Source organism: Pyrgilauda ruficollis, unplaced genomic scaffold (assembly GCF_017590135.1).
Source record: "Pyrgilauda ruficollis isolate IOZ18807 unplaced genomic scaffold, ASM1759013v1 scaffold25, whole genome shotgun sequence".
In the NCBI taxonomy this organism is placed as follows: domain Eukaryota; kingdom Metazoa; phylum Chordata; class Aves; order Passeriformes; family Passeridae; genus Pyrgilauda; species Pyrgilauda ruficollis.
Window position 1 is genome coordinate 5,538,063 of NW_024523822.1, and position 16,240 is coordinate 5,554,302.

General features: G+C 39.0%; 1 protein-coding gene across 3 annotated transcripts in view; it reads left to right on the forward strand.

The window, feature by feature from the left end:
* Positions 1-15,947, forward strand: part of IL6ST (interleukin 6 cytokine family signal transducer) — a 33,124-nt gene extending 17,177 nt beyond the window's left edge. For all 3 annotated transcript variants that reach the window (XM_041470587.1, XM_041470590.1, XM_041470588.1), the window contains 8 exons: positions 374-593; positions 2,839-3,015; positions 3,779-3,877; positions 4,469-4,615; positions 5,564-5,704; positions 6,911-7,007; positions 8,264-8,345; positions 9,206-15,947. In XM_041470587.1, coding sequence (XP_041326521.1) covers positions 374-593; positions 2,839-3,015; positions 3,779-3,877; positions 4,469-4,615; positions 5,564-5,704; positions 6,911-7,007; positions 8,264-8,345; positions 9,206-9,931 — 1,689 coding nt within the window. In that variant the 3' untranslated portion in view covers positions 9,932-15,947. The remainder of the gene's footprint in view (positions 1-373; positions 594-2,838; positions 3,016-3,778; positions 3,878-4,468; positions 4,616-5,563; positions 5,705-6,910; positions 7,008-8,263; positions 8,346-9,205) is intronic.
* The last annotated feature ends 293 nt before the right edge of the window (positions 15,948-16,240 follow it).

Genomic DNA, 16,240 nt, shown 5'->3' on the forward strand with positions numbered 1-16,240 from the left:
TATTTGTCATATTAACACAACCAAAGGTGAGATTCCTATTATGTAATTGTGTTGTAAAGTCACGTAAAACGGAGGTTTTATCAACTTTTGCAATCCTTACAGAATAGCTTTTATTAAACCACTAGGTATGATCAAAGAAAAAGAGTATTTAAAGAAGAAATAGGCTTTGAAAGTGACTGTTTTATAGAAATATGTGCGTTGCGATCCTTATCACAGGAAATGCGCACAGATTATTTATATTTTTCTTAAATGTACAGGTATTTAATCTATGGAACTTGCTTTGTTCTCATATTTTTTAATTGTACCATAAGGACAGTAAAGGTTACATCGCATTTGTTAATTATCAACTTAATCAAAGATGTGTTTCTGACAGGCACTGAAGCCATTTGAAGCCAATGGAGTAATCTTGCAATATGAATTGACTGTCAGAGATAAATCATCTCTTTCCAGTCCAGTGAAGAAATGCAATGTTACCAGCACCAACCATACCTTACAGCTGCGGGAAGGAACTTATGAAGTGACTCTGATTGCCCGTAACAGTGTTGGGGCTTCTCCTCCATCAGTTTTACTTATCCCAGCGAGTAATTCAAAAGGTGGGTGTCCTAGTAATGGCTCTGTCAAGTAAATCTGCATGGCCCTTTTTATAAGAAATCTTCAGTGTTGTCACGTAATACCTTTTACATGGGCACATAATTAAAGTATTACTGAATTATGTATGGTCTCATGCCATTTGTATATACTGCCATTGTATATACTGTATATGTGCCAGGGAACGTGTGGATTTGTATACTCACAGTGTCATTTGAAACTGTGTGTTGATCTGCTGGTTTTTGATTCTTAGAGCTTCTGTGTACTATATTCCTTATTGTTTCTTTTCTTAGCATAGCAGGCATTTTTGTCTCTTTTCTTAAAAAAAAAAAAAAAAAGGGTTGATATATACTTACATATATACCATTCTGCCATTGTTCCTTCTTTAATTTCCTGATCTTCCTCCCACTTCTTTCCTTGTTTGTCCCAGTCTTATTCTCCTACATTTTCAGTGTCTTACCTGGTTGTCTTGTCATCTGCTTCCACTATTTCCATACTGTTCATGTTCTTTTTTTTTTTTTTTTGTTCTATTCATTATGCACTAATAGTAAGGACAGGCTGGTTTATCCTGCTTTCCAGCCTTTTCTTAGACAATCCAAACGCTACCAGGATAGGGAGCAAAAGAATGGGTATATGGATAGGTGCAGGTAGACCCCAAGGGAAAGCCACTGGTTCTAAAGCTATTAGATTAATTAGTTAAGGGTATAAATTCTAACAGAATTTTATTGCAGCCAGGAGGAAGTACTCAGTAAGGTATACATATATGGTATATAAGCATATAATATGTATTACAGAATAAGCTAAGTTGGGAGGGATGCACAGGTATCTCAAAGTCCAACTCTTGACCCTGCACAGGTCACCCCAAGAGTCACACTGTGTACCTAAGAGCATTGTCCTACTGTGTCAAACACTACCTGAACTCTGTCAGTGTTGGTGCTGTGAGCACTTCCTTGGGAGCCTGTTCCAGTGCCCAGCCACCCTCTGGGTGAAGAACCTTATCCAGCCTAAACCTCCCCTGACACAACTTCAGGCCATTCCCTTGGATCCTGTCACTGGGCACTCAGAGAAGAGATCAGGGCCTGCCCCTCCTCTTTCCTTCATGGGGAGGTTGTAACTGCAATGAGGTCTCCCCTCAGTCTCCTCCAGGCTGAACAGACCAAGTGACCTCAGCTGTTCCTCCTATGGCTTCCCCTCAAGGCCCTTCTCCATCTTTGTTGCCCTCCTCTGGATATCTCCAGTAGTTTAATGTCTGATACTGTGGCACCCAGAAGTGCCCCCAGCACTCGAGGTGAGGCCACCCCAGTGCAGAGCAGAGCAGGACAATCCCCTCCCTTGCCCGGCTGGCCATGCTGTCCCTGATGCCCCCAGGACACGCTTGGCCCTCCTGGCTGCCAGGGCACTGCTGGCTCATGTTCAGCTTGCCATGGACCAGAAGCCCAGGGCCCTTTCCATGGCACTGCTGTCCAGCCTCTCGTTCCCCAGTCTGTCTGTACATCCAGGGCTGCCCCATCCCAGGCACATAATTCAGCACTTTCCTTTGCTGAACTCTGTATGGTTGATTATTGCTTAGCCTTCTACTTTGTCAAGATCTTTCTGCAGGGCCTCCCTGCCTTCGAGGGAGTCAGCAGTTCCTCCCACATTTCTATCATCTGGGAACTTGCTTAGTGTCCCTTCCACTCCTGAGTCTAAGTCATTGTCAGGCCACAGGGCTGATGATGGAGCCCTGAGGAATGACCCAGTGAAGTCCCTGGAACAGGTCCCAGGTTCCCAGTCTGATGCATTCACTGTAACCCTTTGTGCCTGACCTATGAGCCACTTGCTGCCCCATCACAGAATGTGTTTATCCAGCTCTGGGCTGGACATTATATATACTACTTACTTCTATATATACACACTATACATAAAGTATAAGTACTTAGTAAGGTACTTAAGTGTAACTGTTTGATACACTTGTATATTCCCATTCTAAAGTCTGATTTCTCTCTTGAAGTAAAGTGGATTTTTGGAAGAAAGAAACATAGTGTCTGTGAGAATAGAGATTTGAGTCTAACTTCCAGTTTTTAAATAGTCTGATACTGCTTTTGGATCTCTGATAAAAAGATCCATGTGTAAATCTCCAAATTTCAGAAAATAGCATCTACATTTACTTTGATTCTGTCAAATTGCTACCATTACCCAAAAGTATCAACCAGAACAGCTACCTATCATGAAAGAACTGTCAGTATTGATCACTTTTTTCTTTCATTACAGCTCCTGTGAAGAATCTTAGAACATTACCTAAAGATGACAAGTTGTGGGTAGGGTGGACTGCTCCTAACAGTTATGTTCTTAAATATGTGATCGAATGGTGTCTGGTGTCCAGCAGCTCAGACTGCATCATAGAATGGCAGATTGCACTAGGAGATGTTCAAGGAATTGACTTAAAAGGTATTTAGCTCATAAATCTATATATTGTTTGTAGGACACTCTAAAAACCTGCTTAGTGTTCAGAAGATGAGAAACATTTTCACAGTGATTAGAATTTTATGGTAGAACAGGGGTTTAATGCTGAGGGTTTCAATTAGTTTATTCAGAGTGTATGGAAGTATTTGAATGTGTTTGTCAAATATACAGCTGTATCTGATCTTGAATTTTGAAATTTATATAATGTGACAAGAGGTTTATCTCCATTTTGGCTTTAGTACTGTCATTCTTGGAAACCATTAAAATAATGAAAAGGCTGAGTTCTTTTAAAATCAAATTCTTTGATTACTCAATTCAAACAGTGAAACTTGATCAGCTTTATTCTTTTGAGATTATGATCAGCATCTGAAATTAATAATTTGGGGACTTAATACTACAGATAAATAAAGGCTTTCTATTTAAAATAAATTTTTAAAAAAACCCTGACTTCTCTAAAGTCTACTTTTTAAATTTTACATTTGAATGTGAACCATTATATTGTTCCTTTTGAAGCAGTATTTTTCCTTTAATTAATATTTTGGAGAAGTGTATCAGTGAGCTCTAGAAAATACTCAGCTGCATTAGGTACAAATCCTAGTTAGACAGTGGTCCTAGTTAAACAGCAAAAACTCAGAAGCCTGTATCTGAAGTAAATGAAAAGAATAGTGAGGAATTTGACTGTCTGTGAAACACCACCTTTTAAATTCCTTTTATTAGGTATATATTTATTTTTTATTCCTTTTATTAGGTATAAAGCCTTTCAAGTGTTACTTGATAACTGTGTACCCTCTGTATGCTGATGGTCAGGGAAGTGGACAGTCTGTGAAGGCTTATCTCAAGCAAGATCGTAAGTATAAAATCATCACCGTGAAGCACATACACTGACCCTTTTTGACAAAAAATGAAGAAACCTTTGCTTTAATGTGGACTGTGTAATGAAAAATGGTTTAGTACTTGGAAGTCAGGTGACATTGATCTTTTCCCATCTATTATCATCCATTCTGCTTTTTTAGTGTTTGGGAGCTAGACAGATGGTTGACTATGGCTGGCTCTTTATTTTTCCAACCTTGATCAGATAATTAGACATGAATTTGTTATTCTAATGATATATTTGTTATGTATATATAATATATTTATTATTTATAATAGCAATATTTATATGCTGGTCTATTTTAAATTTCAAGTGTACAATCAAGACTTAACTTCATTTGAAGGTTTCCCACAACATGCTGATTTTTCTTTTTATATGTATTTCTGAGTGTTTCTTTTTTAAAACATCTTTGTAGTTTTTATGTTATTTGAAACAGTGTTTTCTAGAGGAGGTAGTCAAACTATTCTGTTGAAGCTTTTATGCTGTTACAGTTCAGTGCTTGTTAGTATGTTGTTTCTGTGAATGCAAGGTTGCCAAGCAGAAACTAATCTTCTTCTCCCATTACAGGTCCTTCAAAAGGACCTACTGTTCAGACAAAAAAAGTAGGCAAAGCTGAAGCTGTTTTGACGTGGAACCATCTAACAGTTGAGGAACAAAATGGATTTATCCGAAATTACACTATACTTTACAAAACTATTGATGGAAATGAAACAGGTACTAGAAAACCTTGTTTGAAAAGTGTTTTGGGGCATTGAAATGTTTCATCTGTCTCCTTCCTAATATTTGTTCCTGAAAAAATATGCAGAATCAGTTATAGCTGACAGTCTGTTCTGAGAATGTAAAGCAGGTGTCTGAGCCATAATTCTCCTCCATACAGAGCAGAAAATCCCTAGTAAAGAATTCAGAGCATTCAGTCTGTGCATAGCAGGGTACTGAGTTTAGTTTCTGAAAGCTGATTTGTGAATATTGTGCTCCCATATTGCTATCTATACAGAATGAAATGATGGTATATCAAGATGATGGCAGACCATTCAAGATACAAAAGGAGTTGACTGCATTTAACTATGATAAAACCTTAAGAAAAGGAAGTGGGGAGGAGTTTTTTAATCCTTCTGGAGCTGTAGATCAGTATATTACTGATGTAAATCATCTTGTTTGACGTGCATCTTAGTTTTCAGTAATACGTATGACCTGCAGGCATACTACAGGCAGCTGGCACTATCAAAATTTTAATTTTTAGTTTTGCTTAAATTGGAAGGGCCAGGTACTTACGCATACCTATGTCTTACTAGTCCTTACCTTGATTTTTTTTTATCTAGTCAGTACTAGCAGTTCCTCATTAGGACTATGTCTAGTAAGCCAAATACAGACTTTAAGCCTCAGTTATACTACTGGTTTAGTTTGTAGATGCATTCTGGGGAAAAAAAATTCACAGGAAATTAAATACAGAGGGAGACTAAATTCAGACACAGAAACAAATGAATCTCAGTGTTTCTTGTACCAGTTTGTAGTCTTTGACTGTTGTATTTTCCATCTGCTACATGTTCCGTTAAAACTATCTTTCACATCTGAAGTCTTGATGTCTTAATGTTGCTGGTTTTGTGGAGATGCAGTTTGTTTGTAGTTTGTAGAAAGCTAGTATAAATTTCTTCCTCTCTTTAGTTGTGACAGTGGATCCTTCCAAGACAGAGTACACCCTTTCCTCTCTAACGAGTGACACACTGTATACTGTGCGGATGATGGCATCCACAGATAATGGAAGCAGGACCGGTCCTGATTTCACATTTACTACACAAAAATTTGGTAAGACAGAGTGGCACAGTTGGTAGAAGTAGGAATTAATGTTGCAGCAGTACAGCAGGGCTCTGTGAAAGATGTGTTAGAAGGGAAGGTGTTTTTATTTTCAAGTTTCAGTTACAGTCAACTTGCAATGTTCATAATACCTGGGTGGTTTGTCTAGTGTTCTTTCACTAAGAGGTAGTTTAGTCAGGATTTTTCTGATTATATAGAGAACAAGATATCCTCTGCAAATCTCATGAATTGAACTTCTTATGTTATTAATGGATGTGTTTTATGTGTACTTCAGGTTATAATGTTTTGCCTTGACCTTCATGACCAGTCATTAGAATTTACCTAGTGCTCTTGTCTCTTTTTGTGTCCAATGGCATCTACCCCTAGTCAGAGTCTTTGTTTTAATCCTGATAAAGTGTGCTGAAGAAGCTGCAGAGATGTGTGCTTGTATCTTAATCTGCTGATGTAGGCACCAGTCAGCATATATCATTCTCAGAGCCCTTTCACGTTCTTTCATATCACTATGAAAGTTTTCTGCAGTTCTTTACAGAGACTCATTTTGAATAGTTAAATTTGTTGTGTGTTCAGCTTTAGAGTGCTTCTTATATATAAGGCTAACAGCAGCATTACTGACTGAATTTAATTGTGAAAGACATGTACTTAAATTTAGTGGAGGGTTTTTTTCTGTTGCTCTTCCCCTTAGCATTCTCCAAGGTTTACTTAAGAATGTGTGTAACGTTGGAAGGAATACATAACAATAATGCAAACTTTGGTGTTTGCAGGCAGAGGAGATCTTCGTGTACAGAATAAACTGATGGATGAGTAGTGGTGTTGTTTACTTTACTTCTTCGACCATGACTGTGTTATAAGAGCTGCTGGGGCACTGAAATACTGGGGCAGCAGATGGATTGGCAAAGATGTTACTGTAATACCGGCCCAAGCTACAAAATTATTTGCTCTGTCAGTATTACAGCTTCTAGATCAGCTCATGTTTTTTGTCGATGCAAGGCACTAGATTGTCAGGGCAAAAGCTTTTCATGTTTTCACCAGGAGACACTTTTTCATATGGTGAAAAGGTTCTTCTGAATATGAAGCTTTAAGACTGAGCATTGAGGTATTTCAGTGTCAGGTTCTCCCTAACCTTTTGGAAATATGTACTTCTGCTGAGTTCCTTAAGTGCCAAAGTGGGCTATAACTGCCTCTTTTCACCTCCTTCAGGAAAAGGAGAAATTGAAGCCATAGTTGTACCTGTGTGTCTAGCATTCCTGTTGATTGTGCTCCTTGGAGTTTTGTTTTGCTTCAACAAACGTGACCTGTAAGTACAAATGAACTCTTCCTCTTATATTCTGAGCATAACAGAAATGGCGGAATTTATACTAACCCAGTTAAGTGTCCTTCAGTTACAGCAGAAAAAGAAGTTAAAACATGCACATATTGATTGGTGTTAAAAACTTCTGTGTTTTCCATGAGAAACCAGGGCCTCTTCTCATACTAATTTTTGACTATTAATTACACACATACTAAATGTTCTATTATTCAATACTGCAAGAAAATTGCTTTTGTTAGGTTTTGATCAGGATAAACTGTTTTAGTCATCCTGTGAGTGGAGTTATGGTCCCTAGTTTGTGAAGATTTGGAAATATCTTCCTTGTATTTGGGCTGTTTCATTACAGCATTAACAAACGTGAAGCTTTATGACAAAAAAAAATTAGGCAGACATGATCTCCAGTAACTCTGTGCCTGTTTACTGGCTTCTGGGAAGCAGCCTGCCTACTCCCCCACCCCAAAGCTCTTGTCTGTGGCTTTAACCAAGATGTCATTGCTGCAGTGTTTCCCCTGGCAAGGTGTAACACCCCTCTTATGTCCCCTGCTAAGTATCCTTTGTTTTTTATTAAAGACAGCATTTAATTTCTTTTGACCTCCCTGCTGCTCCTAAAATTAGTTCTTAATGGATGTCAGTTGGAAAGCCTATCTTGAATTGTTCTTCGGAGTTCTCCTTCAGAGGATCTGTTGTTGGATCTGTTTATAAAGAGCAGGATGGGTGCATCAGTTTCAAAGCTGGTTTGGTTGGGGGTGATGTATCAACAGAAGCTTCTGGTTTTAAGTAACATTACATTCTTAAGAGTTACAAAGCAGGTTTTCTTCCAAATTTTTTTAATTTTTATTTGTGAAGTTAGCTTAGATTTTGACCTTTGGTATTCATAGTTACATTAAAAAGAAGCAGGATTGTATTTTCATACTGTCATGCATCATAAACTACCTAAGTAATAGCTCTGTACATTCTAGAGTGCTATAAATTTGAAAATCTCTTGCTGTTACCATTTGTTGTTTTGTGTTACATTGATAGCTGCATCTAATGTGTGGAGGAGTTAAGTGCAATGTGTTTAAGAGCTGTGTTTTGCTAAGTAGTACAGCCTCATACAAAGATGAAAAGTAACCCAGACAGCATTCTTAATTGGCATAAAAAAATTCTGTGTAGGGAGTGGTGTTCTGGATTCTGCTGTACTTGCTATGAACAGGGAATTTGGGGAGTGCATCTTGTGACTTTATTCCATTTTTAATCCTTTACAGAATTAAAAAACATATCTGGCCTATCGTACCTGATCCATCCAAGAGTAACATTGCTCAGTGGTCTCCTCAAGTTCCACCTAAGGTAATACTTACCTTTCTGCATCCTGTATCTTCCTAGTCTGCAAGGTTTCAGATTAAATGACCAGTGGGAGTCTTCTGTCTTCTAGCAGACATGGATTTCAAGGAAAAACCTGAATATTAAGTTTCACTGACATTGTGATACAATAGGGTTAGAAAACTTCATTGTGTCTGTAGATTCAGCATTAGATGTACATGGCTCTTAGCAAAAATTCACAGTCTAGCATGGGCTTTACTGTTGTAAGTTAGTTACAGTTTACTAGTTGGAATGGTCAAGTACTCATTTCTTTGCTCATTCATGGGAAATCAGCATTAAGTAAACAACTCATGATTCCCATTCTTAAAACCCTGAAGTGGCTTATTTGCACAGTTCAGTCATGAGTGAGAGAGAAGACTATAAACAGTTCCTCATGAATGAGAAGATGGCAGCAAAATTTATGCCAAATGTGAGATGAATGACCAGGCAAACTGTTCAATACACTGTGGCTAATTTCTTTGAAGAAATATTCTGATGTTGAGTACATGATTTGAAGTAATGTATGGTTCTCAGTATAGAATGTTCCTGTGCTGCACAGCAAGTGCTTCTGTCTTTACAGTTCTTAAGAAAAATTAAAATGAGAGCAAAGACTTGCTCACATATCCACTATAATTTTAGAATGGCTGCATAATTAAGACTCTGTATTGGAAACAAAGCTGCATCCTTCATTTTTTAACACATGCTTTGGATATATTGCCAGACTTAGTGAAGAGAGAACTTACATTAAGGAATTCAAAGACATTATGAGTAAAAATTCATAGATTTATTGAGACTTCTGATATGTAACATAAGCTTCCTCTTAGGCAACATACATCTCTTTCTTTCAGCATAACTTCAGTTCCAAAGATCAGATGTACCCAGAAGGCAGCTTTACAGATGTAAGCGTTGTAGAAATAGAAGCTGATGACAAGAAGTCTTTTTCAGAACAAGATCTAAAACCCTTTGACTTGCTTAAAAAAGAAAAAAGTACTTCAGAAGGACACAGCAGTGGTATTGGAGGATCCTCGTGCATGTCTTCTCCTAGGCAGAGCGTCTCTGACAGCGATGAAGGTGAAACAACACAGAACACTTCAAGCACTGTACAGTATTCAACTGTGGTGCTTAATGGCTACAGAGACCAGACACCTGTGCAAGTCTTCTCAAGGTCTGAGTCAACTCAGCCCCTGTTAGATTCAGAAGAGAGATCAGAGGATCATGCTGGAGGAGCTGACAGTACAGCACAGAGGCAGCAGTATTTCAGACAAAATGGTGGTCAGGATGAAACCAACACAGACAGGCCATGCTTTGAAAGAGCAAAGCAGATTACTCATGCTAATGAGGGAGATCTTGTTGGATTTGTTCAACTGCAGATCTCAGGTCAGAGTTCACAGCCATTGGGCCTTGGGATGGAAAAAAATACCCAGGAAGCTGCTGTATCAAATGTTTTACAGACGTGTACTGAAGGACAAACTGTGAGACCTGAAACAGTGGAAGAAAATCCACTTTCAGTTGATGAAATGCCAAAAAGTTACCTCCCACAGACTGTGAGACAAGGGGGCTATATGCCTCAGTGAGAGAAAAGACTGGCTCTGTTTAGGCCTTCATTAGTGCCTGTTCACATCTTCCCCTGTGTTTCTGATAAAGTAAGCTAGGTATTTTTATCTTACTGCAGATAGAGAAACTGAAATTAAGCAAAGAGTCATTTGACAAAATACGATAAGGACTGTTTTTGTGGAAAATTTCCAGTCCAGACCTACTGGAGATTTACTTTTATGCACTACATAAAACCTTACATCTGGATAGCTGAACAAGCCTTTGTGCTACTTTGGGCGTTTTGTATCTCTTCATGACAGAATTTCACACGATTGAAAAGGTCAAGTTTTAAATATCCACATCAGCCAATAGACCTCCCAGAAGAACCACTTCAATGCGTGGCAGTGTACGAGCCTAAAAAGCCAGCTCTAGTTGCACAGTGCAGCTTTGTGCAAAAGTGAGGCTGAAGCTCAGTATTCTGACATGGCAGAATGCTTGTGTGATACACTTTTCAGTAACTTAATTGACTTACTGAATTTTGACTTGGCCCAGTGCCTCAATTTTCAGCTTACCAGACCTGCAAATCATGTTCATCCCTGTTTAAAACCCATAAAAATTAAATAGAACATGCTATGTTGTACAAATAGGAAAACACCAAGATCAGTTGAATCTGAATGCTACTATAGTAACTGATACTTCACCTACACTTAGATATGTGTTCACATGAACTATAGAATAATTTGGCCTAAATGTGCCTTGCAACTTGACGCACAGCAATTCAGTCTCGTGTTCAAAAGTTTGGAAATCAGATGACACCACAGATGAGCAGTTATTTAAAGGCTTTGTACCCCAATCACTGTTTGATGATATAAAACTTCTGCGATCATATATGCCTTTGTTTAATAAGTGCACCTTTGTTGTGTACAGCTCAAGTAACAAGCTGTAAGCTTTTACCATTTTGCTGAGTGCTCAGGAGAAAGGAAATACATACGACCTTCTTCCTGACAGACTGCAGCTATTAGTGTGCTGTAACCTCACTACTAATACTGCAGGACATCCTTGAAACTGAAAGCAGCCAAAGCATTGAAGTCATTGGTGCTCTTGGAACTAAAACCAAAACCTATACTCTGAATTTGAACTTTGCAGGTAGTACACCTCTGTTAGTAATCATGAGCCACAAAACACACTTAAGTGGCTGTTAAAATTCTTTACTTTTTTCTTAATGTCTCGCTCTTTCCCTGCTCACACAGTTTATATTTTTTTGAGGAAGCTACATTTCTTGGAAACTTCCTCTACCAGTGTTTAAATGAAAATTAAATTACAGGACAATAAACCCCTTCTCCAGTGATAACCAGTAATTTTATGGCACTCTTAAAGATGGGTTTTTTTTAATTAATTCGGATCTAATATAGGCTAGTCAGCTTTCTAATCTGACACTAACAAAAATGTATTTCAAAACACTAAATGCTGTTTGGTGAGACTAAAACAAGTGTTTTATTTCTCCTTCAGCAAAATAACTGTATTTAAGACCACCTGAAACCTTTTGTGCTGTGACCTCTGGTACTGCTGTTCTGCAGAGCACTTGCTAAAAGCCTGTGTCAGTATCATTTCATCTTCCCTTGTCTGCCAGCTTGCATGGAAGGATGGGTGTACATGTAAATGTCCACATGTGTCTTATGCTTTTGTTATGAAGAAATTAAGTGCAAGAGTAAATTTGTGAGATTACCTCTTGAAGTTTGGAATATTTAAAACAGATAAAGAATGCAGAGTCTTTAATAACATTTCAGTATTCCGCAGTTCCTTTCTCTTGACAGTATTTTCCTGTATCTAGGCACTTTTTTCTTTTAATTAAAAGGCTGCATTGCAGCTTACTATAATTACACCTTTCTTCAGACCAGTCCTCTTCCTTTTCACCCCCCTGCACCTCAGCACCTTTAAACTCCCTCCCAGAGGGCAAAGGTGTTAATGAAAACTGCTGCCATGAGACAGCAGAGAGACCATCTTTCATTTTTCAGAGGTTGAAAGAGCATTCCTTTTTTGGAACACCTTCCTCTTGGAAAAAATGGCAGTTCCTTTAATGGGGGATGAGTTATCTTCTCTATGCAAAATTCACAGTGACTGTAGAAACCACAAGTAAAAGGGAAAGTCTCTGTTGAGCAGTGTGCATGCTTATTAAAACTGCCTAGCAGCCACATGCATTCAATCCCTCCTCTCATCTCTGAAGTATTATAGGCCACTACCTGGCTATGTAATTGTCTTGATTTAGGGCAGATTTGGGAGGAAACTTCCAGAGGGATCCCTCTAGAAAGCAAATTCAAGTGGCCCCTCTCCCTACTGATTTGGGAAAAGAGTTCCTTGGAGAAAAATGGAAAAAAAATCCTGTTTATTTAACAGGCAAAGTATTCACAAGCATTAAAAAAAAAAAATATATTAAACACTAAGACCTCTCAGTGTTCTGAAGAGATGGCAAATCAGAAAGTCCTTGTCGTGGGGTGTACCTTGGCTTGCTCATCTCTTATCAGTCCCTCCTGTGCTGGACAGTGCCTTGTCCTGGTTCCCAACAGGCCACAGGTGTGAGCTCCCAGTGTTTTTCTGGGTTTTCAGTCCAGAGCAGGGCTGAACAGCTCCAAGAAAAAGAAAAGCCAGAGTCCAGAAGTTCTCTGCCTCAGCCAGCTAAAAACGAACTAAAAGCAAAGGAGAGCTTCCTCCACTGTCCGCGCTGCAGACAGCGCAGTCTGTGAGGAGGATGCGGGGAGCAAGGGCAGTCCCTGAGAACAAACTCTGTGCTTCTTCTCCCCCCTCAGCTCTCAGAACCAGTCCTAAAGGTGCAGAACCTAATACCCAGCAAAATAGAGCAGATGAATGGGGATACAAGCAGCATAGAGTCACCCTAGGACAGTAGTCTAAACAGTGCTGCAAAGGTCTCGATGTTTTCAAAAGCGTGTTGATGATTTTTTTAAAATATGTTTTTGTGATTCAGTAGTACTAACTTTTGATAGCATATGTTATTTGAGGGAGAATGTCAGGTAGTTCTTAAGTTGCTACTTGCCTTTCTGTAAAGGGAAAACATTTTCTTCTCAGTTGATGTTAATCATGGACCACTCAAAACTTAACTACTGCTGAACAGCAGCAAGAGATTCTGATTTTTCAAATCTGTGCTAACAAGAGTTCTAGCCTGTCATTTCTGACATCTTTCATTGCTGTTTATGGGCCAGTGGTAATGAACTCAAAGAACTGAGTGGGTCCTTGAGAACGTTCTGGCTGGCTGGCAGTGACATGCTCTCTTTTGAGACAGAGCAATTATTTAGGGCTAAAATACTAAAGACTAAGCAGGAGCTTCTAGTGGGTGAACAGCTTGTAGAAGCCACAATACATATAAATAACAGGTATACAGCTAGTTCATAAGCCTATGTGCCAAATACATTGTGCAGTGTTCAGGGTTTAACAAGATTTTGTACTCTGGACTGCAAAAATCTAAGTGTATCAAACAGTTGCATACAGTGTTTAAGAGTATCTGCAGTTTAATTATAGCAATCCACTGAAATTTTCTGAGCTTGGCCCTAACACAGTAACTCAAGAAAAAGTTTTCTCCCTCCTCCACCTCCCCTCCCCCCTTTACCAATGGCTACTGGTGCACGTAACAAAATAAAGGCATTATTAAAGTCACATTTCAGTACAGACACTTTCATGTCCATCTTGATTTCCTGGACTGGAATTTTTCAGGTACAGGTGGAAGATGAGTTGTAAGGACTGTTAATTTGGTGGTGGGAAGGGAGGCTAGTAGAAATATATCAGCATATTTGAAAAACCTCTTAAATGCAGGGTGGTTAATGCTCCTCTGTTTGCAAAAGAAGTGAATATATAACCTTTGTAGTTCTATTGTGGTGGTTCTGTTAGACCAGGAGATGATTGGTATTGTTTTCTGGAGTGTTGGCTCACTTTAAGGGCAGATAGTCTAGGAGTATCCTCTCCTGCTGTAGTGAAAATCTTGGGATTGCTTCATACATGCTATTATAGAAAATTAGGCTGCCTTTTACGCCTGAAGGTGACAGTACAAGCACAGCAGAGGAAAACTTTAAACTTTTTAAACTTTGCTCTGGAGAGTTTATGACAAGTATGTGCTTGTCTGGTACACAAGGGTAGCAAAAGCTGGAAAAAACCTTGGCCCTGGGAGGATGAGGGAGTTTGCATGCTAGGGCTGAGTCCCATTCTTGGGTTCTGGAGAAGTCCCGTAACCTGGGTGGGAGCTTCAGCTTTGTAAATCGTGAGCTCTGTCAGGTGGTTAAAGCATATATCATGTATGCTTTTAACCAGTATGCCTGGTAGGTGGGGTCACCACTGCTCATTTACGTTAAGTAATAGTTTAATTTAGAGACAGGTCGTCAGTGTATGCTGCAATGGAATTGACTTCTCAGTGGGATCTGAAACTCCGAAGACTGTCAGATTGTTAATAGTCTGCCCCACTCCAGGGCAAAGACATTTTGCATTGTAATTTATATGCATTAAATGGAACTAAATACACTAGTTTATTTTTCCCGTTAGACAGTGGTTGTAGTTGAGATTAGATGTTATTTGAGTGCATTCCTTTAACTGGGTTAAAAAGCTCTCTTGACTGAGACTGTAAGAGTTCCTTAATCCCCATAACCTCTTGTCTGTCTGCAAGGATGGATACATATAGTCGTTTTAAATTCCAGGAGTTGCTTATAATATTATACAGGAGAAGTTTATATAAAAATGTTGAGTCTTCTGTCATGAAACAGCTGTTAGGGAGTTGCAGCCAACCTGAGTCTTCAGCTTTGCTTTTGATCCAGAAAAGTGGAGGTAAAAATGCAAAAATCTGGAGGAGGTTAAAATTAAGTACCTTGTATTGGATTCATGAATTTACATTTCTCTTCCTTCAAAGTGAAAGCATCAGTAAAACAAACAAAAAAAAAACCCCGTAAAAATCATGTGAATTTGCTTTCATTGTTGTTTCCTTTGTAGGATTTGTGCAATCTGAGCCATTCTTGAAAATAAAAGCAGTGCTGAGTTAATGCACAAGGATGCATTTCTAAGGCCACAAGATTTGATTAAAAAAACCCTAAAGATAATAATGAAGGGCCATATTTCAACAATTGTCTGCTTCCCTGCCTCTTAACTATAGTGCAGAGAGAGGGTGGGCAGCAAGTACCTCCCAGAATGCAGCCTTAGCCAGTACTTGTATTTATTTGCAAAGACAACCTGAAGGGGATATATGCAATAATGTCATTGCTACTCTGCAGAAGCACACTTCTGTAACAATAGATGAAAAATACTTATGGCACAACTGTTGACTGATGGCTGGAAAGCTCCACATCCACATCCTCCTGCTCAGACTGAAGTGTCAGCTGTTCTTCTCTGGGGATCACAGGCGTGGCAGATGGGCATTCTCTGCAGTGTGAAACTGTTAACACCTATCACTTTTCATCATCAAAGCACATTTGTTAATGGATCCAGTCAACTTGCCGTGTTTTTTTTAACACACCAGTTTTGTTTACGGTGTCACATCTAGCCTGACACTTTGATACAGCCAGGGATTGTCTAGTAACCAATTGCTTTTATTTGGGGATAAGAAGTTACTGGTCACCCAGTTTGCTGTGCCAATATATGCATCTAGGTGAGTGGAGGTGTGGGACACAGGAACAGATGTACCAACAAGGAAAGTGCCTTGATGCTGGATTGGATGGCTAGTGAATGTAAACATTAAGTTAAATTTTGCTATGTACTTAAACTAAGTATGGCCGATTAAGCTAGTGGTAATTTGAATGCCAGCTTTAAAGGGCTTGCATACTCCGGCCAGAGGTTAAACTTGTAAATTGCTGCATAAGCTGTCTCTGTATGGAAATGTGTTTTAATACCTGTTCACTGTCTTTATTCTTTTGCAAGCTGCATGTGTATTGTCATATAAAATCTGCTTTCTACAATTTATTTTGATGGTCAGTTTTGAATGGCTTCCTCTTTGTTACTTGACTGAGCCTGAATGTTGCATTTCTGTAGTACATAATATGCAGAAAAAAACAAACCAAAATTCCATATTTACCTTTTGCGCTGGAGTCAGTGTTTTGTAATGCTATCCAAGTAGTAACCAAGAAGAGTCTGGGCCACTGCTTCACACGCAAGAAACAGAGAGACATGACCATGACATTCCTGGATAAAAGGCTACCTCATTGCACCTGTGGCCACGTTTAGCAGCAGGTGAATGGTCTTGAGTCCTGCCTTTGTAATTCCTCCTGGAAACAGAAACAATGCTCTCTACCCACACAGTCTCACTTCCATGAAAGGCATCCCTGACTTGGCTATGTCTGGTATTGCTCTCAGTCTCATCTGGGTTT